Source organism: Meles meles, chromosome 16 (assembly GCF_922984935.1).
Source record: "Meles meles chromosome 16, mMelMel3.1 paternal haplotype, whole genome shotgun sequence".
NCBI classification, from domain to species: domain Eukaryota; kingdom Metazoa; phylum Chordata; class Mammalia; order Carnivora; family Mustelidae; genus Meles; species Meles meles.
Window position 1 is genome coordinate 73,610,050 of NC_060081.1, and position 25,827 is coordinate 73,635,876.

General features: G+C 40.6%; 1 protein-coding gene across 1 annotated transcript; it reads right to left on the reverse strand.

Moving 5' to 3' along the window:
• Nucleotides 1-2,145: 2,145 nt before the first annotated feature.
• LOC123927073 (60S ribosomal protein L37a-like) lies at nt 2,146-2,434 on the reverse strand. The gene has a single exon (XM_045981598.1). The coding sequence runs from the start codon at nt 2,422-2,424 to the stop codon at nt 2,146-2,148; it is 279 nt and encodes a 92-aa protein (XP_045837554.1). The 5' UTR covers nt 2,425-2,434.
• Between the last annotated feature and the right edge of the window lie 23,393 nt (nt 2,435-25,827).

The window sequence follows — 25,827 nt, forward strand, 5'->3', positions numbered from 1 at the left end:
GATTTATTTATTTTTTTTGGGAGAGAGAGAGAGAGAGAGAGAGAGAGAGAGGCAGAGGGACAGAATCCTTAAGCAGACTCTTGGAGTCCATCGCAAGCTTGATCTCACCACCCATGCGACCATGACCTGAGCCGAAATCAAGAGCTGGATGCTCAACTTACTGAACAACCCAGGCACCCCTCAATGCTATTTTTTAAGAAAAAAAAATTAGCATCAGTTCAAAGAAAACGTGTAAAGAAAAAATACTTCACGTGGTATTTGGATGGCTAGTATACTAAAGACTGATGCCAGAGACCACTGTTTTGAGGACCCGGATTGGCCATTGAGAAGCCAGTTTTCTAGGCCTTTGGATACACAGGCTTGGTCGGTGGTATTTGCTTAGGATCATTGCTCAGCTCATGATGGCCAGCCCTCCTTTTGCATTATGCCGTCCTGCCCCTCATCACAGCTGATTGGATCAAGAGTGTGCCCCTCACTTAAGCTGGGCCAATCAGATTCTCCTTTTAGGAGTTTAGAATTGGGATCCAGGGAGACCCAGTGTCGTTCTGAGTATGGTTTGGACTATAGACTTGGTTGTTCTAGGGCTGCTCCGTTTTTCTGCCAGGATGAAGAAGCTGAGATAGCTGTGAGAGAGGGAGACAAGGAGAGAAAATAAAATACCGACCGGTACAGAGAAAAATAGAAATGAGAAGCAGGATCTGCTCACTCTTGTTTTCCAGGTTCCAGTCCATTCCTGGTCTAGCTGCATTCTTCCCCGTGAGTTTTATGAGACCCTCTGCCACCCTGATTATGAATCTCCACCGACCAGCCCATCTCACTCCCAGCATTGTACTCTTAGACTTGTCTGAGATATTACTGTTCCTTTTCACAAAGATCCTCTATTAGTGAATATCAGGGAGGTTATTTACTTTCTCTGGGTCTTGGTTGCATCATCTATAAAATGGAAGAAGCTGGTTAGTGTTTTTCAAAATGTGGGCCACAGACCACTGGAGAAAGATGAGACGATCTTAGATATTATGGAGCTTAATATTAATAAATATTATTATCAAATAATATTGAACCACACGGTGATTGCTTTTCCAATTGTCTTCCCATCCTTCTGCTGATACACGAAGGAGAAAGGTTGTCTCTAGCATGTTTGTAATACTTTCCTAATGCCTATTAATCTCTTTAACAAAGCGAAACGGGACATCAGACTGGGAGCCTCCAAAGGCTATAGTGTCCAGTTAGAAATTGATATAAATGGTTTTCATTGAGTTTATTTTGTACTGTTGTTACCATTATTATTTTTTTATCATTAAAACACTTGTTTTAATTCTGGCTTTTCATTTGTGGTAGTAAGACAAAAGTTCCTTTAAAAATAACTAAAAAGTGGAGAAAAAGGAACAGTTACTCCGTACAATAGAATTCCAATTATAAATGTCGAATGACCAAAATAGAAAGTCACCATTTGGCAAACACCACAATAATAATTACTGTGAGCAAGAAGCATTGCTGGATGCTAAAATTCGTGGATAAAATTAAGGTGAGAAAGAGGATATTTACATCGTTTCAAGGAATTTCCCCCACAAGATGCTTACTATATACAAAGGAAGAATAAATAACTTGACGGTGGAGAAACTACGGGTGCTCCCTCAGCCACGTGATCAAATTTAATAGCACGTCTGGTAGTACCTTGTGATATCATGTACAGAGAAGGACACAGCACTACTGTGGCATTCGTGCAAAAAGACATAACTTCAGCCTGATCATAAAAGCATGTCAGACAAACCTACACTGAGGAATGTTTTACGAAATATCTAACTGGTCAGTGCTCCTCCAACACACCGAGGTCATGAAAGAAAGACGGAGCAACCATCACAGGTTAGAGGAAACTGTAGTTACCATGACAACCGCATGCAACATGTGACCAGTAACAGACATGGGTGAGAAACTGGTGATATTTGACTAAGACCTATACGTTACTTAATGATATTATAACAACATCAATTTTCTGTGCTTATTTTTTTTAAAGATTTATTTACTTATTTTAGGGGGAGAGAGAACATGAACAGAAGGGGCAGAGGGAGAGAGAATCTTTTTTTTTTTTTTTACATAAATTAACCCATGTATTATAGGCTAGCAATGTTTCAAACGGCGGTGCTTCTACTGGTCTTTCAACTCCCTCAGTCTTCTGACGGCAGACTTTACTGTGACGGGAGAAGTGGTGCTGTAGGTCCAGGTGCCACCGGTGACGGTTTTCATGCAGGAGCCACAGTGCCAGATCCCCACAGCTCGTCTTTTCATCTCGGTTTTGCCACAGAAGGAGCAAGTGTGCTTGGCGTGCTGGCTTATCTCAGTCTTCTTCACCATCTTCCTGAGGGAGGCACCATAGCGGGTCCCGTATTTGCCCACGATTCCGACCTTCTTGGTGCGTTTAGCCATGTCACCTCAAACTAGGTCTGAGCCCTGAGAGGAGAGAGAGAGAATCTTAAGCAGACTCTGTGCTGAGCATGGAGCCCGATGCCGGACTTGATCCCAGAGATCCCTGAGATCATGGCCCCAGATGAAACCAAGAGTTGGATGCTTAACCCACTGCATCACCCAGAAGCCCCTAATTTCCTGCTTTTAGTAATTGGACTATGGTCGTGTAAAATGGAAACAGTTGAAGAATCTGGGTAAAGAGAATACAGATATATTATTTTTCCAACTTTCCCCCCCTGCACCCAGTCTGAGACATCAGAAGTCTCAAACTCTAAAACTATATTTTTTCTTGATCACTGGTTCTCAGGAGGGACAATTTTGCACTCAAGGGGACACTTAGCAATATTGGAGACGATCTTGGTTGTTACAACGAGGGGGAAGGGTGTTACTGGTATCCAGTGGGTAGAAGTCACTACTAAATATTTTACATAACACAGAGCAGTTGCTTAGAGCAAAAATTTATCCAGTTCAAATTGTTATTAATGCTGAGCTTCATAAACCTGTTCTGGAATGACCTAGTTTAAAAAAAAAATACTTGAAAACAAGGAAGGTAATAAAATATTATGGTATAGAAGTTCTGTGAATATTAATATGCGACCAACATGCGTATCTCAAAGCCTTGTTAGAATGTGATCTTTGCATTTCTGGTATTTTGGATTCCTTGAGTTCAAGAGCAGGTGATACTTAAGGTTAGAGTTCTTAGGTCGGGAGCTTTGCGACTGTGCACCGCGACTGGCCATTGTTAGTAAACGACTGTCTTTCCCTTCCCTGGTCCAAAGTGAGCACATCAATCTGACCATTTCTAATGAGATAGAGGCTAATGCCGCATGGTCCGTTCTTGCTGTCAGCCACTGCCTGGTGGCGTTAGCAAAAGAAACGATCCTTCATTAATTAACCTTCACTTTCTATGTAGATTCATTCATTGAGATGCAGGTAATTAAACCAAGGTCATTTCAAGGATGGACAGGGGAAAAAAAAACAGCAGTTGGAAGGTAGTATAGTTTTTTTTTGGGTAAAGAGCTTGGAATTCTATTTTTATCTTTGTGCAGAATTGTAGAATCATCTTTTCTCCACTTTTAAATAATCTAACCTTTTTTAGTGGACTATCTTTTAAGTTCATCTCAAAACCACATCTCAAGCATTTTTAAAGATTTAGGCTATAGATACTGCCTGCTGGTTTAGAAATAAATGTTAAGGCCAAAGTTTAATTTAGGGGGGCAAATCACGTAAAGGTAAGGAAATATAATTATGTTGTAGAGGGGAAAACAAAGAGAAAACCACATGTTTTTCGGAGAACAATTGCTGTTATCTCTTAATTTGAGCTATCGATTTCTTGCTTTTTATTGCTTATAATACTTGGCTTGTATGATATTCTAGTGGTTAAGAGCATGGGTTTAGAATTAGGTAGTTGTGGGTTGAGGTTCTAACCCTGCCACTAACCTAGACCTTGGGTAATTCATTTCACTTATTTGGCACTGGTTTCCTTGTCTGTACAATGGATCTAGTAGATCAAACTACTCTCAGTATTGTTGACAGGATTTAGTGAAATACGGCCAGTGGGGGCACCTGGATGGCTCAGTCAGTGGGCATCTGCCTTCAGCTCAGGTCATGATCCCAGGGTCCTGGGATTGAGCCCTGCCTGGGGCTCCCTGCTCAGCGGGAAGCCTCTACTCCCTCTCCCACTACCCCTGCTTGTGTTCCCTCTCTTGCTGCCTCTTTCTCTGTCAAATAAATAAACAAAAATTAAAAAAAAATATGGCCAGTGCCATGCCAGCAAGCATTCCCGGGGGTAGTCATAGGGTTGATAGTTGCCTCTTTTTTTTTTTAAAAGATTTTATTTATTTATTTGACAGAGAGATCACAAGTAGATAGAGAGGCAGGCAGAGAGAGAGAGAGGGAAGCAGGCTCCCCGCTGAGCAGAGAGCCCGATGCGGGACTCGATCCCAGGACCCTGAGATCATGACCTGAGCCGAAGGCAGCGGCTTAACCCACTGAGCCACCCAGGCACCCCTGATAGTTGCCTCTTAAATTGTGCTTACTATGTCCTAGTCACTCCTCTGAAGGCTTTACTTAGATCAACTCATTTAAGCCTCCCATCAGACCTCCGAGTTAGGTACTATGACTGCATCTGTTTTATAGATGAAGGAACAGAGACACAGAGCAGTCAAGTAATTTGCCCTAGGTAACACAGCCATTAGTAGCAGAGCTGGAATTGAACCCAGGCAGTCTGGGCCTAGAGTCTACCTGCTTTATCACCACACCATACCCACACTTACCCATAGCATCTCTTATCTTATTATTAATCTCATCCCATGTGACACTTAAAAAATACGCTGCTAAAGTGAGCACACTGGAGAATACTCTCCTCTTGGGAAAAGAGGTGGTTCATGGTGGTTAGAACTAATGAGCTCTTTGAGGCCAACAACAGCCATATCATAAATGTCAGGAGAAGCCCGTTTTATTTTATTTAAAAGGAGAAAAAAAAAAAAAAAATCGAATAGCAGTTGAGAAGCAGCGCCACCTAGTGGGAGGCTGAGTTTATGACAAGACAGTGTTGGCTGCCCTTTTGGAATTTGCTGTGGATTCCCTTTTTATCTCAGCTCCTAAAATGGATTTTTTAAAAAGGTGTTTGCCATGTCATAGTCTCAAGGCCATTTCAGATTTTGACAGGAATGTATTTGGAATTGAGGTGTTACAATTAAAGTTACAATGTTACAACAGAAGCCGGTGATGTTTGGCTTATTAGTACCCCTTAAAGGAGAGCGTATGAATTTCTCAGCTTGCCTTGCTAAGCACTTTACTTTTAGTCATAAAGACAAAATGCTTAATTTGTTAAACATATACAGAATCAGAAGTAGGTCCATTTAGTATATCTAATATTGCTTGCGGTTATTAAAGTCAGTTTTTATCTGTTTAAACAGGTCATAAAAAAAAGTAGAATCTGAAATAAAGGGCTAACTCACTCCCTCCTACAATATTTAATACATGCTCAAAATTCCGATTAGGAATCAGTGCAAACCAGGAGAGTGACTAACTTAAGAGGCAGAAATGAAGTTTCAGCCTGACTGGCATTTGTGTTCTAGTCAAGGTTGGCCAACCTTTAAATGATGTAGGGGTTTTCATTAACTCTCACCAAAACCGCAACAAATCAGAATTCTTCCCCACACACTCGCATACATAGCTAGGCATTTTCTACTAACTGCTGGATCATTTTTGTCCCCTGACTATTCCCAACTACGCGTAAGCTGAGGAAATTCATCTTAATTTATTACACTTTTTGTTTGCCTTATTCCACTTTTTTCTTTAATTCTTCCATTTTGTGATATCACGGGCTACAAACAGACCAGCATGTTAGAAACCAGCATAACATTGAATAAAACCTTGGGCTCTTGTAGCGTGTAAACGCTTTGCCTTGTGGGAGGATTATTATTTTATTCTTCTAAAAATTAATATATTTTATTTATTAAAAAACTAAGAGTTTTTAATGTAGTGACTTTGTAAAGGGAAAGTCATGGAGACATGTACTCATTCTTCTTGCTCTGAGGACACTAGTGATTTATATATATAGGTCTATCACTGTCGGGCTTATATGAAGATGTATATATGTATATATATGGAGAGAGAGAGAGAGAGAGAGACACATACTTAACCCCCTGGGCCTTGGGTATCATCATCTCTAAAGGAGAAGATAATCGTACTGATCTCCAATCTCTTTTCCATAATTCTGAGCCTGAAAGGCTCTGAAAACCTAAAGGTTTTTATAACTTCATTGGCAGCAAAATCCAACCTAAACTGACATGAACTTAGTGATTCCTTATTTATCCTATTTAGCAAGAGCATTCAAATACTTTGATGCAGAAATATCGTGTGTGTGTGTGTGTGTGTGTGTGTGTGTGTGTGTGTGGGTGTGGGTGGTGTTTACTCAAAAGTTCCAGACTTCACTGTGGGCATTCGGTAATCCATGGCATGTGCTTCTGGGGAAGACAGACTCCAAGATGGCCTCCTGTGAACCCCCACGTCCCGGTATTCATGCCTTTTTGTAAACTCTCCCCTTGAGTGTGGGCCGGACTGAATACCGTACTGATTTCCTCAAATAAGCAGAAGATGGCAGAGGTGGATTGCCACTTCTGCGATGAGGTTAGATGGGATTTCACTCCTGCCTTGGATGTTTGCTCTAATTCTCTCTTGGATCACCTGCCCTGGGGGACACTGGCGGCCGTGTTGTGAGGAAAGGTGGTGTAGGAATTCCAGTGTTGAGGCTCTGGAGCGAGCCACAGTGGCCTGAGTGGGACTGGAGGCAGAATCCCCATTACCTCTGGTGAGGCCGTCAGATGAGACTACAGCCTTGGCCGGTATCCTGATTTTTAAAAAGAATTTTATGTATTTATTTGAGAGAGAGTGAGCGAGTGAGCACAAGCAGGCAGAGGAGCGGGGCTGGCGGGGGGAACGGATTCCCCGCTGACCCGGGAGCCCGATGTGGGGCTCCATCCCAGGACCCTGAGATCATGCCCTGAGCCGAAGGCAGATGCTTAAATGACTGAGCCACCCAGGAACCCCCGACATCCCAATTGTAACCAAGAGACAGAAACAGCAGCTAAGCCACTGATCCCTACTCTGATTCTTGAACCTTACACACCATGACATAAAGCAAGTGTTTACTGTCTTAAAAGTCACTAAGTTTTGGCTATTTTGTTACATAGCCATAGATAACTAATACAGCATCATATCCCCTCCCCCCCCCACCAGAACTTAAAGTAATCTGACTTCCAAAACACTTCTGGCCCCAAAAGAGTTAAAAAAAAACCAACCTGGCTGATTGATAGTGGGCCTGTCATACCTACTTCGTAGAGTTTTTATGATAATTAAATGAAATGGTACTTGGAAAATACTTAGAATCATTGGTCAATAAATATCAGTTATTGTAATCTTTTTGTTTGTTTGTTTGTTTTAGATTTTATTTATTTATTTGACAGACAGAGATCATAAGTAGGCAGAGGAGCAGAAAGAGAAGAGGAAGCAGGCTCCCCACTGAGCAGAGAGCCCGATGCGGGGCTCGACCCCAGGACCCTGGGATCATGACCTGATCTGAAGGCGGAAGCTTAACCCACTGAGCCACCCAGGTGCTCCTCAGTTATTGTCAGTCTTACCAAGATTTTTCCCCTTGCTTATGCAAGAGGACTTTGGATGCTTCCATTTTGACCTCAAGCTTTCTCGTTAGGTTTCTTCTTTCCAATTTGCCTCTTGGCTCAGGTGGGAGACCCTGAGAGCAAAGCATCCCCTGATGGGAAGCCAAACTACCCCCTTAAGCGGGAAGGACTGCCTTGAGCCAGCGAGAGCCCCCAGGTAATTTTCTCCAAGACAGTGACTGATTTGATCTTCACTTCGTATCTGCCCATACCACCTCCCTTTCCCTCACGTTTTCCTTCTATAATCCTGGAAGCTGGAAGTCTTTTCAGCACTTGAGGGAAGGGGCGAGTCTGTAGTCTTCCTGGCATTGACTTCCCTGAAGTAAATCCCTTTCTTGCTTCAACACCACTGTTTCTCTGCCTTTGAGTTTCACCAGTGGGGAGTGGCCAGATCTGGTTTCATACCCCTGGACCCCGGCTACAATCTATCTATCTACCTATCTACCTATCTATCTATCTATCTATCAAGGTATTTTTATTTTAAGTAATCACTACACACAGTATGTGGGGCTTGAGCTCACAGCTGAAGCCTACGATTATTTGTTAAATGAGATAATACCCTCCTTCAGCTGCTGCTCGTATAGCTTTTACCAGGACATTATTCTTCAGCTTGTTTTCTTTCCCACTGAACCATATTTTAGAGTGTTCAGATGAATATGTACGGATAGAAGTCATTTTTTTTTTAATTCATCAAACTCTCTACTGATCAACATTTATGGAAGCTGAGTTACTTTTTTCTGGCTTGGTCATGACCGATGATGCTTCAGAAAACATTGGAGATAATTTTCAACTCAGCTGAGTGGTCAGAGCCCAACATTTTGAAAGCCAGGTTGACAGAGATGTAATTTACATACAGGAAAATTCTACACTTAAAAAATTTTTTTTAAAAAATTTTAATTTAATTTAATTTTTATTTTTTATTAAGATATAATGTATTATTTGCCCCAGGGCTACAGGTCTGTGAATCCTCAGTCTTACACAATTCATAACACTCACCATAGCACATACCCTCCCCAATGTCCATCACCCAGACACCCTATCCACACCCCCTACACCCCACCCCCCTCCCCAGTAACCCTTAGTCTGTTTCCTGAGATTAAGAGCCTGTTATGGTTTGTCTGTCTCCCTGGTCACTTCTTGTCTCAGAAAATCCAACTCCTGAAGGACACAGTTCTCTGTGTGTTTTCAGCACTGTAGATTGTCTTGTCCCGGCGGCTGTGATCAAGTTATGTAACAATCCCATCATTCCCTGAACAAATTCAGTTTTGCCTAAAATCCTTGGTTTAGAAAAAGTAGCAGCTGAAAAATAATATCAGTGCGACATTTTAGGCTCTAACCATGTAAACTCCCCTCCCCAACCTGCTCCCACAAATCCAGCCAAACTGGAATGGCTCTTCAATTACTCTCAAGTTTTTAAGCCTTTGCCAAAAGTGTGTGAGCTTAATTAAGTTAAAATATTTCAAAGGGAGCCCAGTTGCACTCATTTGTTTATAATACAAGCTTCTCTTTGATCATGGATGTTCACTTTTATAGAAACCCTGTTATCATTTTTGGGATAAGGGATAAAGTAAATTAACTTTGAGTTGGAAAAAAATACAGGAAATTAAAGAAGTACCTGAGGTGAACTTCCTTATTAATAACAGAAAGCTGTGACTTTATTGAACCAGTGGGGCTAGTGGACTAGAAATGAAGTCTGTGGGAGAATAGTGTGAATTGCTTAGATATTATGGATATAATTTATTAAAAAGATGGCTTTAAAAAATGCACTTAATATCCCTCTTTCTGCTCTCAGTGTGAACCCTCCTGGTTCCTGCAAAAGACAAAAATTGCCTTGGGAAAGTGAATTCAGCAAACGGGTACAACACTCTTGAATAATTTGTCCAGAAGTTACTGGGGAGGGATTGACATCCGTTCTCGTGGGCATCCCAAGCCGGAAGAAATTCGGGGCCACTTTTCCACTTCTTCCTTTTAAACAATTCTTATTTGCTTTGAAGAGTAAGTGTATATTTAATTTAATTTAATTATATTTAAAATCTGACTTTTAGGTTTCTCCTGTTCCTCCTCCTATTCTCTCCCTCTCCTGGGCTTAATTTTGTTTTCTTTTGATAAATCATCCACATTAAAAAAAAGATAGTTCCATTAACAGTAGCTAAAAAGCATCTGGAGTGTTTGGAGTATTCTGGGTGGGAGCAGCTAGGATTTGCATTGAGATTAACAACAATGCGATATTATGGAGACAGCAGATCGTTTTTGCTGGAGACCAAGGTTCAGATATCATCACTGTGAGCCCTTGAGAATTTCATTTACCCTCTCTACAATTCAGTTTTTCATCTGTAAAAGGGGACTCATATTTCCTTCACAGAAAGTGTGTGAAAAGATTCAGAAAACCACAAAGCACGATATAAATGGTGAAAGGAACATCCAAGGTCACAGGGCTTGGGGTGGACTCTGGGTCTGTCCCTCACCAGCTGCTTACCCTCCCGAGTCTGTGTTCCTTATGGTTGAAATCGGGATAGGACACTCCGATGATTGTGGCTTTCATGGAGTTAATGCATGTTTTTTCTAATTTTGAATTTTTTAAAAAATACTTCTCTTCTGGAATTAATGCATGTTAAAGTGCTCTGCAAATTTCAAAGCAGGAGCTGGAAAACTTTTTCTGATGAAGGCCAGATAGTAAATGTTGGGAGGCTTTGCAGGTTGTAGGGTCTCTGTTAAAACTACTCAATTCTTCCTTCATAGTGTAAAAGCAGCCAGAGGAAAGACATACATGACTGGGTGTGGCTGTGTTCCAATAAAACTTTATTTACAAAAACAGGTGGGGGGCCACATCTGGTTTGCCAGTTCTTCTTCTAAAGCACATGTTGCAGCTTTGTTAAATTCTAACCATACTTGAAAAGCAGTTGATAACTACTGTTCACTTGTTTAGCCCCTAAAGTTGCTCCCGGGAAATGGAGTGGTATTCTAGGTTAGTGATGTGATCTCAAATGGGAGTGACGTAGGAAATAGAAACTATTTGATAAATGGTATGGGGACTTTGAAGAAAACATTTAATTGGATTCATATCTCAAATTTGCATACCAAGAGAGATTACAAATGAGCTAAACATTTAAATTCAAAAGAAAGAAAGTAAGAAGGGAAGGAACGAGGGGAGGAAGGAAGAAAGAAAAAAGGAAGAAAGGGAGAACAAATGAATTATTGTTTTGTAAACTTAGCTTGGGAGCCAAAGTTTTTAATCCAGAAGCCATTAAGGAAAAATAATTTCTTTTTTTTTTAAAAAGATTTTATTTATTTATTTGACAGAGAGAAAGTTCACAAGTAGACAGAGAGGCAGGCAGAGAGAGAGGAGGAAGCAGGCTCCCTGCGGAACAGAGAGCCTGATGCGGGGCTCGATCCCAGGACCCTGAGATCATGACCTGAGCGGAAGGCAGCAGCTTAATCCACTGAGCCACCCAGGCGCCCCAAGGAAAAATAATTTCTGATACCATTTCTACCAAGCAATGATTGATCAATTAACTCCTGGTAGTCCCACTTTATAGAGCAGGTCCCAGGTAATTTTATCTTGGAAAAATTTCACCATAGGTGTTCCACTCACCCAGTGCACTTGTAGAAAATCTCAATGACGCTTATGAATCATCTAGATTTAAGCAATGAGCATCATGGTGAACTCACCGGAAAGAATTAATTGCGAAATGTGCCCCCAAGTAGCTAAGTAAATTAACTTGCTATATGGGATTATAGGTGTTAGACCAATTAAATTTTAGAGAGCACCTGTCAAAAATAATGGTTTTTGTTTTTAGAGTAGTTAATATTAAGACATTTCTAAAAGTAGTTAAACAGCAGGACCAATAGTTTATTTAGATGGATTCTAAATTGTGTCAAGAAAATGATCATTGAAAGGGTTGGAAGATCTTTGTCCTCATTTGTGATGTAGCATGTATCCGTTCGCACAGTAAATATTTATGGAGGACCCATTCTGTGCCAGGAAGTACACAACAGGAATATGCAGATGACCCCAGAATGACTTTCCACAATTGAAGTAATAAGGACAAAATTTATTTTAAAATGAGAGGGGGCAGGGGTATCGGAGGGAGTTTTAACAAAGTTGCTTTTTAAAAAAACTTACCATTGGGACATCTGCGTGGCTCTGTCAGTGAAGCATCCAACTTTTGACCTCAGCTCAAGTCTTGATCTCAGAGTCGTGAATTCAAGTCCTGCATTGGGCTCCACACTGGGCATGGATCTTAAAAAAAATAAAAACAAAATAAAATAACTTTAGCATTATTATTCTCTATGAAACTGTTCTTCATAATCCTTTTTATTAGTTTTTAGGAGAACATATCCACACACCCACCAACTTACATACAAATATACATACATGTGTGTGTTTATAGTGTAATTTTTTTCCTGGATTACCATGAGCATGTATTAGTTTTATGAAAAATTAGAAAAACAGAAAAAATTAGGAAGAATGCAGTAATATACACTCAAAATGTCACCAGGTAGCCATTGTTAATATCTTATTTCTAGCCAGGTGTTTTCCTATCTTCATAGAAATGCACAAGATTTGATAAAATTGGCATCATACTAAATTTGTTATTTTGTAAGCTGTTTTTAAAATTCAGCAAGTTATTCACAATAATTTTCAATACTAGTGAATAGACTTAGAATATTTTAAATGTTCTCATTAACTAATTTGTTGATTGTTGCCAGGTTCTCACTATTATAAGTGATAAATATCCTTAGAAACAAGGCCTTGTGTGTGTTGGACACACATAAGTTTCTAGGAATGGATATAAATATTTTAATATGTTATAAGAGTGATGATATTTAATTACAGTTTCAATTTATACTTACTTCTATGAGTGGAACATGAATATTTGTCTCCTGGTGGCATGTGCAACAGTAATAAATATCAACTTTTTGTTCATATTTGTCAATTTTATTCACGTTCTTTTTTTTTTTTTTCTAAATTTTATTCCATTTTATTTATTTTTTCAGTGTAACAGTATTCATTCTTTTTGCACAACACCCAGTGCTCCATGCAAAACGTGCCCTCCCCATTACCCACCACCTGTTCCCCCAACCTCCCACCCCTGACCCTTCAAAACCCTCAGGTTGTTTTTCAGAGTCCATAGTCTCTTATGGTTCGCCTCCCCTCCCCAATGTCCATAGCCCGCTCCCCCTCTCCCAATCCCACCTCCCCCCAGCAACCCCCAGTTTGTTTTGTGAGATTAAGAGTCATTTATGGTTTGTCTCCCTCCCAATCCCATCTTGTTTCATTTATTCTTCTCTTATCCCCCTACCCCCCCATGTTGCTTCTCCATGTCCTCATATCAGGGAGATCATATGATAGTTGTCTTTCTCCGATTGACTTATTTCACTAAGCATGATACGCTCTAGTTCCATCCACGTCGTCGCAAATGGCAAGATTTCATTTCTTTTGATGGCTGCATAGTATTCCATTGTGTATATATACCACATCTTCTTTATCCATTCATCTGTTGATGGACATCTAGGTTCTTTCCATAGTCTGGCTATTATAGACATTGCTGCTATAAACATTCGGGTACACGTGCCCCTTCGGATCACTATGTTTGTATCTTTAGGGTAAATACCCAGTAGTGCAATTGCTGGGTCATAGGGTAGTTCTATTTTCAACATTTTGAGGAACCTCCATGCTGTTTTCCAGAGTGGTTGCACCAGCTTGCATTCCCACCAACAGTGGAGGAGGGTTCCCCTTTCTCCACATCCTCTCCAGCATCTGTCATTTCCTGACTTGTTAATTTTAGCCATTCTGACTGGTGTGAGGTGATATCTCATTGTGGTTTTGATTTGTATTTCCCTGATGCCGAGTGACGTATTCACGTTCTTTTATTTTAGCAATTATTGACTACAGTAAAGTTGAGCCTTTTTCATGTTCATTTGCCACATGTGTTTTTTCTTTTACACATTGTCTGTTCATGTTCTTTGCTCATTTTCCAAAGGGAGGCATTCTTTTTCTTGCTGATGATAAGTAAGAGCATGCTTTCTATTAAGATCATAACCATTATCCTATCTACTGCTATGCCACTTAATATGTGGCAGTCTGTCTTTGATTTTAATTATGGCATTTTTAACACGTTTAATTTTAATTAATTAAATCAGACAATTATGCATTGAAAAATAAATACAATTAATTAAATTGGAAGTTAAAAAAAATATCTCAGACTGGTTTTATGGAATGGATTTAACTTGAAATTGCCTCCTCTCCCCAATTTGCTCCGACACATTTATTGGGTAGTTTATAATTTCACACTGATTTAAATGTTGCCTAATTGTACGCTAAATTCTTATAGATGTTACAGTTGTTTATGGCATGTCTATTCAGAGTCAGTAATAAACTGCTACATATTAGTCTTTGTGCTCACTCATTCCTTTTTTATTTCAAGAATGTCTGGTCTTTGCTCATTGCCTTCTTCTTCCAGACTCTTTTCACTGGGTTCCAAGATGTCTGAAATTAAGCTAGGAAAGATGAAATTAATTAAGACAATGAATGTGGCTCGGCAGTGGAACTGAATAGGTCTTGACCATTCTCCTGGTCTCATGGTCTATCTCGTGGCCACACTGATAGCCCTTCCTCTGTCTGCAGTTGTCTTGCGTTCTCGCCCTATGCCTCCCTCCTGTAGTTCATGCAAACATCCTTCATGAGGTCTCCCTTGACCTATATTGAAGGAAAAACTTTTCTTGGGAGATGAGTCAAGAATTTATTGCAGTTACCCTGGAAGGATATGACAGGGCCTTGGACCAGGGTGGTGGTCACAGAGAAAAGCTGGCCAGATGGGAGATATATTTGGAAGACCTGGGATTTAAGATACACCCTGTCAAGACTAGCTGAGAGACAGGAAATAAAGGATGAGAAAAAGGGATGGATCAATATTTTTTATTTATTTCTTTATTTTCAGCATAACAGAATTCATTGTTTATGCACCACACCCAGTGCTCCATGTAATACGTGCCCTCCACAATACCCACCACCTGGCTCCCCCAACCTCCCACCCCCCGCCCCTTCAAAACCCTCAGATTGTTTTTCAGAGTCCATAGTCTCTCATAGTCCATCTCCCCTTCCAATTTTCCTCAACTCCCTTCTCCTATCCATCTTCCTATGTCCTCCATGTTATTTGTTATGCTCCACAAATAAGTGAAACTATATGATAATTGACTCTCTCTGCTTGACTTATTTCACTCAGAATAATCTCTTCCAGTCCCATCCATGTTGATACAAAAGTTGGGGATTCATCCTTTCTGATGGAGGCATAATACTCCATAGTGTATATGGACCACATCTTCCTTATCCATTCATCTGTTGAAGGGCATCTTGGTTCTTTCCACAGTTTGGAGACCATGGCCATTGCTGCTATGAACATTGGGGTACAGATGGCTCTTCTTTTCACTACATCTGTATCTTTGGGGTAAATACCCAGTAGTGCAATTGCATGGTCATAGGGAGGCTCTATTTTTAATTTCTTAAGGAATCTCCACACTGTTCTCCAAAGTGGCTGCACCAACTTGCATTCCCACCAATAGTGTAAGAGGGTTCCCCTTTCTCCACATCCTCTCCAACACACGTTGTTTCCTGTCTTACTAATTTTGGCCATTCTAACTGGTATAAGGTAGTATCTCAATGTAGTTTTAATTTGAATCTCCCTGATGACTAGTGATAATGAACATTTTTTCATGTGTCTGATAGCCGTATGTCTTCGTTGGAGAAGTGTCTGTTCATGTCTTCTGTCCATTTTTTGACATGATTATCTGTTTTATGTGTGTTGAGTTTGAGAAGTTCTTTATAGATCCTGGATATCAACCTTTTGTCCGTACTGTCATTTGCAAATATCTTCTCCCATTCCATGGGTTGCCTCTTTGTTTTGTTGACTGTTTCCTTTGCTGTGCAGAAGCTTTTGATCTTGATGAAGTCCCAAAAGTTCATTTTTGCTTTTGTTTCCTTTGCCTTTGGAGACATATCTTGAAAGAAGTTGCTGTGGCTGATATCGAAGAGGTTATTGCCTATGTTCTCCTCTAGGATTCTGATGGATTCCTGTCTCACGTTGAGGTCTTTTATCCATTTCGAGTTTATCTTTGTGTACGGTGTAAGAGAATGGTCGAGTTTCATTCTTCTACATATAGCTGTCCAATTTTCCCAGCATCATTTATTGAAGAGACTGTCTTTTTTCCACTGTATATTTTTTCCTGCTTTGTCAAAGATTATTTGACCCTAGAGTTGAGGGTCCATATCTGGGCTCTCTACTCTGTCCCATGGTCTATGCGTCTGTTTTTATGCCAGTACCATGCTGTATTGGTGATCACAGCTTTGTAGTAAAGCTTGAAATCAGGTAACGTGATGCCCCCAGTTTTGTTTTTCTTTTTCAATATTTCTTTAGCAATTCAGGGTCTCTTCTGATTCCATACAAATTTTAGGATTATTTGCTCCAGCTCTTTGAAAAATACTGGTGGAATTTTGATCAGAATGGCATTAAAAGTACAGATTTCTCTTGGCTGTATAGACATTTTAACAATGTTTATTCTTCTGTGGATCAAGATTGTTAAAAAAAATTCTAAAAGTAATACCCGCTCATTGTAGGAAATTTGACAATATAATAAAAACATAAAAATAAGAAAAGTTCCAATCCCATTATAAATGTTTTAGTGTATTTCCTCTCAAGCTTTTATATATCGATGAAAATAAAATTAACTTTCTGACTCTTGGTCTGGATTGAATAAAACCAGATTTAGAGAGTGGGTTTAGGATGACCTCCCATAAAATCAGGGTATGTGCCATTTACAAAATCTGCCTTTGGACATCCTGACAAAGCTGCTGGTCATTGTTTAGGAAAAGTAAAACTAAGGTAGAGTGTGTGCATGAGTATAGACTAGGAATGATGCCTACTCATTAAGAAACTGTGGGCAAAGGAAACTGGTGGCTTCAATATGGGCCTCTGGCTGAAGGTCTCAGTCGTGCTTTTGCCTTTGCCCTGTGCTGATTATCCTGATGACATCTCTCACATGGGCTATGCTAGAAAATGCTCGCAGGTGAATAGCATAAGGGATTTCTTAATTTAATGCTGTTCATCTAACAGTGAGATGAAATAATTTACTTAACATCTGTCTCCATAAATCCATTTCCACTCTTCCTTCGATGTTGAGATAGTCACCTGTGTGCACCTATGTGTTAAAGCCTGCATTTTTCATCCACATTATCCCATAAACATTTTCTGATTCATGCTGGCATAGTCTCAACATCGATTCTATAACTGCCAACTTAATAGGACTTTTATTTCTAATTGCTTTTCAATGGACTCTCTTGACTTTTCTAGAAAACAGTTGTATAATGGTCTAATACTTTAGTCTTATCATTTCCAATAATTGTACTTATGATTGTTTTCAAGTCTAATTTTATTAGGCAGGTTGAAAAAAATGTTTGATGATATTGGCAAAGAGAAAGGCTTCTTTTATTTTTCTGTCCTGCTTCTGATTTTAATGGGACTGCTGTTAAGGTTTTTAAAGCATGATCTTATCTGTTGATTTGGGATAGATATTCTTCATTGTGTTTCAGAAGTTTACCTTGGCCTCAAGTTTATTAAGAGTATGTCATTGTTGTTCGTTCAGAAATTAGCATTGAATTTTATCTACTGCCTTCAGATTAAGAAGATTAAGATTATGATGCTTTTCTGGCTTATACTGGTATCTTAAAATTTATTCTGAACTTCAATAATGATGCTTTTAGAAAAACAATAGTTTTTCTCTTAAGCACATCAATTTCTTTATAAAATATGTATTGACCATCTTCTACACTTCAGATCCTGGGCTGAGTGCCTGGGATACCACAGTGAACAAAGTAGATGTGGTTCTTTCCCTAATGGATTGAAGAATCTAGTGGGGAAAAATAGAAAAAAAAAAGTAAAACAATGTGACTTGAAGTTTGGTGCTTTTGTGGATGTGATTTTAAATCATTTTAAAAGAATAGAATTCTAATTTTAAAAGGAAGACGGTGTGTAGTGATAAGCTGTAACAGAAGATCTTACTTTTAATGCAAGTGGTTTTAGGGATGAACTTGTCCTATGATGGAAAAGACCTATTAATATTTAAGTTAAGTATTTTCAGAGATGTATTTATAACTCTAGGAAGGGCAGTGCATTCAATTTCAGTGATGTTTGAGACTCACCAATTCAACCAGGTTCGTATTCCTCTTTTGATGTTTTGGTTAACCCTGCTTATGATCCTGTTGGGAGCAGACATGTCTCCAAACAAGGGAAGTTTTAGTACTTTTTAATGCAAGTGATTTTCTATTAAGAGGTGACTCTTAAGCATAGACCCTGATGTGACAGACACAGCTAGTTGTGTGGATATTACTTATGGTCTCTTCTTATGTACTCATAAAACTCTGATTTTCTTTGGAGGAAGAAATACGTCCACTGAAGATACTTACATCCAAGACTTCTTTGCAGGTTGGGAGTGCAACTGACCAGTTTTATCTAAAGAGACAGAAGCATCAGGGTATCTGGGAGAGGTTTTGCAAAAAGATTTAGACTTGACTGGCACTTTCTTTTTGGCCTCTTGCCCCTGTTCTCTCCCTGGAACACAGACATGCTGCCTACAGATTCAGCAGCCATGTTATGAGCAAGAGGATAAAGTACGTATACTAAGAATTAGGAAGCAAGGTGTAGACGAAGCTTCGACCCTGGCTGGTACACACACGTAGGAGCAGCAGCTTGGAAACATCTACTTCCGCATCTCGGTCACCACCAAAGAGCCAGACCTCGGTGTTGAATTTTTTTTTTTGTGGCTCGCAGCCAAACACTTTTCTAACAAATACACAGGCATTCTTTAGAAATACAAGGAAGAAAAGGCTACCACAGAGTGGAACCAACTCCATCACAAGACAAACCTGGTTAACAAAGTGGACCACGCAAGACCCGTATTTTCAAAGTACATATCCTTGTTACTTCTTTGTAAGGGCTTGGGAGAATATTGGGAGAGAGTCCAGAATAGAAGGAACCCTGCGGACCCAGGCCATTGTTCTAAAACAAAATCCACCTCTAGCATTTGCGGCTTAGCTGCTTTTCAGTGGCCGGGCCAAGACGAAGTGGCAGTGTTCACATAACGCCGTGTACTTAGTGCCTCATGAATGGACTTCTATTGCTGATCACACAAGCAGTTCACCTGTAAGTCCTACTCACCCCAGCTTCAAAGGCTCATCCTATTGAAAAGGATTTTTTTTCTTTCTTTTTTTTTTGCAATTCAAATAATGTAAGTATTCAGTGAACCATAGATACCTGCTGTTTCTGGTCGTCATCACGAAAAACCAAGGAAACGTTGTCATGTATTGCAGATTCAAAAACTCATTGGTGGGAGCGGCAACTTTCTTTTCAAAGTTGTCTGCTATTGATTGTAGTTTTATTATTGATCCTCTGAGCAACACAAGTGACTTTTAAATGTGTGCCTTCGGTGCACCCCTGTGGGTGGAGGAGTGCACTGTTTGGGATACCACATTGGGGCTGAGACTTGTAGAAATAAGGCGAAGACGAAACTGTCTCTATGAGACAAAATGTAACAGTCTGTGTTAGATAAGACAAGAAAACAAAACAGGAAAAGCATGAAAGATTCATGAGTCTGCTTCGTAGAATCCTTAATTGCCATTGGTCATCAGGGTCATGGAAACCAAATTTCTTTGTTCTGCTTTCCCATGAAGAGGAAAGACCTAAGTTCGCCCAGTCCTTGGCTCCGTGGTCAGAGTCTCTGTATAAATCAATAACATGCTTCTGGGAGAGGGTGTGCACTGGCCACGATCTCTCTGTGGAACATCTGCTTCAGCCAAAAAAAGAAATTTCTTATAAACAAAATGTAACTATGGCCATGAGAATCTCCTTATCAATTCGTTATCTTTTTGTGGGCACAGACAGGGATAATTTTTAAGAGAAAGATGAGAGAGATCCAGATGTTCTCTCCCCAGAATAGTGTCTTGTAAAAATGTGTTTTCAGGCTGTTTAGATTATTAGCGAATCACAGTGGAACTGAAGGTCTCTCGACTCATCACGAGGGCCAGAACTTCAGAATGATACTGGGAGTTTCTCAGGGTCATTGGGAAGAACCATGCAATGAAAATAAAAGTTTGCCAAGTAAGAAAGGGAACTGTGGTTTATCGGGCATTTGCTGGATTTTAGGCACTTTGCACAACGCTTTTGTATATTTCCCCACACAACAATACCATGAAGGAAATCCTGGGGTCTCTCCTTTACATGAAGAAATAGAGGCTCAAAGTCATGACTTACATACCTGAGCCCACATCCAAGAGCAGGAGAGTACACTATGAGATCTCCATTCTTCCATGGAACCATGTTGGCTCAGTCTCATTGTAGACGGCACACCCTCGTTGGGGATAGGCGGTATGAACCCGTGCAATGATAAAAAGCCATGCAAGACCAAGGATATGAGAACTCAGCATGTGGCTAACTGGCAAGCAAGAGCTAGGAATGGTAAGTTTGTCCTAAAACAGGGCAACCTGGAAAGGCCTGGTCTTTGTGTAGGACTCAGGTCCAGATGAATTCTAGGAAGGCGGAAGGGTGTGAGTTTCACGGATGATAAGCAGAAGGTGTGCTCATGGCACTGTCAGATTGTTTGACTACAAAACGTTTAGGAAGGAAGCTTGGGGCTACACTTCAACAGGCCTTACATTTTGGGCTATCTCCACTTTCATTCAGTACCTCGGTTTTACTGGGGTCAGTGGACTACCCCTCCATCCTCCTTCCCCTCCCCTCTCCACCCCCTTGGGGCTCCTAGCCCTTATTTTCAGGGGTTGTGAAGTTCTCTATGATAGTTCATTTTCTTGTTTTCTAAATTTTGGTGATACTAAGAAAACATTATGAGCATAGTATGGAAAACCACCCCTATAAGTACATAGTGTCTTGTGACGGTCTCACCAAATGGAGGGTAAAGAACATCACAACAGCAGGATGCATCAAGGTCTTGCCGTTGCTGGCCTTGAGACAAGTGGTGGAAAACAAATCAGCATCCAGCATCCAGTAGGATGGCCCGATCAGATCTCCCCTAAAGAGTGAGCATCTTACCCAGAGGAGCAGATCCCATTATGAAACTTTCCAACTTGAAACCCTTCAAGATTGGACAATACAGCTACGGGCTCCAGAGACAGATGCTGTTGGTGCCCTGCTCACATCTGGATGGCACTCATTCTTCTTGTGCACCTGCCTCGGCCTCCAGCTGCAGGCACCCCTGAGTCTTTCCCTAGAAGCTTTCTCTTGGCAGGTGTGTGCTTGGGGCAGACCTGATGTGTTGGGGAATTAATGTGAGAAGGGGCCCCCCGGCAATGACAAATGAGAATTGGAGGAGAAATACACTGGCTTCTCTGGCTCTTGGTGGGTCAGTTCTCTGGTTCCAGTGGCCCTGAGCTCCAGTCACCTAGAGCAGTGCCCTGCTTATCGGTGTGTCATGTACTGGCCTCTCTTCTTTCCAAGTCACTTCCCCACATGGCTTACAGATCCCCTGCTCCATATCTCTGTCTCAGGTTTGTTTTTGAGAGAACCTAGTCTGATCTTAATTCCAAAGCATTTGGAATAAATATTCATTTGATGAATATTTCCATTGCAATACAATGCACACATTATCTTTAAGTGAGCAAAATAGTTCTACAGAGTTATTAATATATGCCTCAATATGACTGGCATGCAAAGATTACTCTTCAGCAGACTTTTGGTTCTGACTCTCCTGAATTAGAAATTAAAAATTGCAGTGATTAGTACAGTTTTAGACAGCACGCTTGTGAGAATGGTTATTCCTTGTGTTAGTATGATCAAAGTTGAAATACGGAAACAGATTAAATAAACCTGAGATTACATCCTCCGTCTGTTAAACCAAATATCAGCAATTTTGTTCCGGCCAAATAACATCATCTGTCACATTAAATTAATGTTGGGAATTTAAATTTTATTGGTTTTGTAGTTGTATGTGAATATAATTTGAAAATTTATTCTGGATTTATAGTTATATCAAAGCTGTCAGTATAAGGAGTTTATAACTAGTTTTATGTTTATACATATTGGGATTAAACTATAATGAATTAAAAAATTATACTGAGAGTCCATGAGAATACACACACACACACATATATGTATATGTATATATTTTCCCTTATAAAGGAAACTAGAAAAGCCTCTTTAGGTGATTGGGAGCCCCTGGAAGGTTTTGACCTTATTAAAGTGGTGTTTCAAGACAAATTAATGGAAGATGAATTTAAGTAGAGAGTAGTAGTGCCTGGAATATTGTAGAGACACAATAGTATAATATATATAACCATAGAATAATAATATTTGTATTACTAATTATAATAATATAACTTATTAGATCAATAAATATAATACTGATTATTATAATCAATAACAATGATTTGAAACTACAAATTAAAATATATTAATTATATATGTATATATCCACCATGAGTTGCTATAATCAGAAACTGGAGAGTTAAAGGAACTTCGTGATTCTTTGTATATGGGACATGTATTCGTTCCACTTCTGCCAAAGCAGAACGCTGGGACAAGAGTTCATGTACAAATCATTTATTAGGGATGTACTCCTAGGAGAAATCAGTAAAGGAGTGATTTTGGGCAGAGTTCCCCTGAGTAGCTGAAGTCTGACCCTACAGGGGAACCCTGGAATATAAGTTCTACTTCCAAAGTGATGCCTGTTTTTGCCAAGGGAGCTGGGTTTTCCTACTCCTGAACCAGCCAGTCACTGGCCCAGGGCTGTCATGTGGGACATAACATTGCAGTGCAAACTGCTTTCTGTAGTCAGAGAGCAGTCTTCCAAAGGGAGTAGCAGGTGACTGTCTAAAAGCTGAAGCACCCCTAAGCCAGAGGACACATTCACAGAAGTGATGAGGGGGACCCAAGGACGTCTGCGGAGTGCCGACAATGTCTACCACCAAAAATAAGGCATCAAGGTGACTGGAGACCTCTGACCTGTGACGTGACACAGAGGCGTCTCGTTGATAAAGAAAAATAACTTGGGAGGGGACCCGAGTCACAACCACTGGATTTTTAGGAAGAACGAAACACTCCAAGACCACCTCCTCCGCCACCGCTTGACTCTAAGCCATGATCATTCCTCAGCCGGCTCAAATTACATTGCCTACGTATACTATGTATGTGTCGCTTTATTCCCTCCCCAAGAGAAGGCTTTTCACCCTTGTCCCTCCCTTCCATCCTTCGACACTCATTTCACATATTACCTATTCTGTGACGCTCACGCCAGACTTAGGACTGCCTTTGCTTTCCACAGTCCTTGGATCTCACTCTTGGAGCCCGTAGCACTCCACACTGTCTGTTGGTGTCCCTCTCTTCTGGAAAGTGGAGACCCTGTCTTCTTGTCTCGTCATCAGTGATGAGGATTTTGCTTTCAACAGTGATCTTCAAACTTCTTTAATTGCAACCATGATACCAATTACATTTTACACCATGATTTACCACATATGCTCCTAACACACACACACACACACAACAGAAGTTTCATGGAACAAAATTTACTGTGACAGAATGCCATGAACTCTGATGTTTTCTAGTCTGTTCTACTCTATTTGTCATTAAACATGTTCTGGCCAAAGCCCCTGAATCAATTTATCTCCTAATGAGTCACGACTCTCTGTTTATAAAATTCTACCTAGTGTAAGCTCGAGAACTATTTGTTGATGTGAATCGAAAAGCACTGGTTATTTTGAAGCAAACTTCAGACATCATGTAATTTTATCCATAAGTACTTCTGTATGAATTTCAAAAACATAAAAACTCTTCATTTTTTCACACTGAAAAATACAACTTATGCATCTAAGATATATGACAATTTCTTGATATCATCAAAGTATCCAGCCAGAGTTCACATCCCTTAATTGTTTCAAATAGTTTCCAAAAAAGTATCAGATTAATATTTCTCTTTAATTTCTTTTAATCCCTGCCTATTTCTCTTTCTTTTTAAAGTTATCCCTGCCTCTTTCCTTTACCTTCATCACCACATTTTGGGTGTTTCATAATGTGAGTTTGCCATATTATTCTAGTATATTAAATCTAGACAAGATAAGAAACCAAATGGGATGAATGAAACTCGTAAGAAATTTTAAGCACTGATGGTAAGTGAGCTAGTGGCTTATGTGAAACTCGGTCGCTTAGAGCAGAACTCAGTTGATAAGAATAAATAATGAGAGGCGCCTGGGTGGCTCAGTGGGTTAAAGCCTCTGCCTTTGGCTCAAGTCATGATCCCGGGGTCCTGGGATTGAGCCCCGCACTGGGCTCACTGCTCAGTGGGAAGCCTGCTTCTTCCTCTCTCTCTGCCTGCCTCTGCCTACTTGTGATCTCTGTCTATCAAATAAATAAAATCTTTAAAAAAAAGAATAAATAATGAGTAAGGGAGAACCTTATGGGATATGGGTGGAATTCATGAGATAAATATGGAGAGTAAGTTGGTAACCTACAGGAATGATAAAAGTAGAATAAATGGAATGTTTGATGGGACAGTAAGAGTCTTATAAATACAAGAAAATGCAGAGTCCAAGTCAGAATGGATGATCATGAGACATTCCAGCCGACAGCTCTGTCATCCTTAAATCAGCCCCCGCTGAAGTCACCCAGTATAGTCCTGCTCTGTTCTAGCCTGTGCTCCACCCAAGAAATGCAGACAAAACCCCTAACAGCTCAGTGGGCTAACTGGTTAACGACGGCTGTGGACGTGCTTATTTTCCTGGTGTCACTGGTCCTAAGCATCTTCCACCGGTGGTCTCTTCGCTCCAACTTTAGTTCTGTTCCTTGTAACTCCTCTGTAGGGCTGGGGAGTAGGTGCTGGACAGCGAGGATCTATGCATGTTTCTTCATCCCCAACTCAAGTCCTATGATCCTTCCACTTGCTTGGGCTCTAGCCTAAGTGTGCTAACCAGCCCCATCGCTTTCTCTTTGCTTCTTCTTTTATAATAAATTAAAAAAAAATTAAAGACTTCAGTTTTTCAGAGAAGTTTCAGGCTCATAGTAAAATTGAAAAGAAGGTGTAGAGATTTCCCGTATACCCCTTGCCCCTACACAGGCACAGCCCTGCCCACTATCAACATCCCCCAACAGCCCGGGGGTGTTTGTTACAGGTCACGAGCCTGTGTGGACACACGGTTGTCGTCCAGAACTCAGTTTACATCTCTGCGGGGTTAGGCGAAGGTACAACGACACATACCCATCATGACAGCATCATGCAAAGCATCCTCACGCTCCTAAGAACCCTCTGCGCTGCCTGTTCATCCCTCTACCCCCCACCCCCCCAACCTGATATGTGTTAACAATAATAAATTTAATAATAAATATGATTTATTAAACTGTGATTATGGCGTCTTAATTTGGTCTGCGAACCCTTCTGTTCCGTGACTTCTGGGATCTAGTCCTGCGCCTGGAGGTTACCACTGCATTCAGGTGATCTCCCGCACATTTTTGACGCCGCCTAATTTTAAGATGCTGCTTGTAACCTGTTTTTTTAGTCGCCTAACGCCGGACCTTGTCAGCTACCGATCGGATTTCCTGCCCAACCCCACCACTACTTACCCCCATCATCGAATCTTAGTTTTGTTCCGGGATCCACTTCTTCCCACTCAATCAGTTCCCAAGGGAAGCCAGCCCCGCCCTGATTGTTCAACTTTACACCTGATTGGTGTAAGGCATTCCCATTCAAACCCCACTCGGGCGGTGATTGGCTCAGGCATGATCACTCGCTAGAATTTTGGCCAATGAGTTGTGAAGGGCGGTCTGCCGGCGTGGGAGGGGTGGGGCTTCTGGGAAAGGGTACCAATCCTATGAGAAGAGATACTTGACAGACAGCACAGTCTCTCTTGTTGCTCTCTACGCCCGGCAAGGAGGTGACACGTGGCATTGTTAGAGTCATCTTGTCCATAGCCCCGGGAGTAGAGAAATGAGAAATGGACAGGTCCTCCTTCCCTAATTACAGACATCACTGAATCAACCCCCCCCCCACCGGAACCCATGTCAACTTTTATCTTTTTGTTGTTAAAAGTACTCCATTCTTGGAACCAGCTTCCCTGTAACTGTTCATAAAGTTTCATAAAAGCGTCTTTAATGGAAGCGTGTCCCCCAAGCTACGGTTTAAATGACCT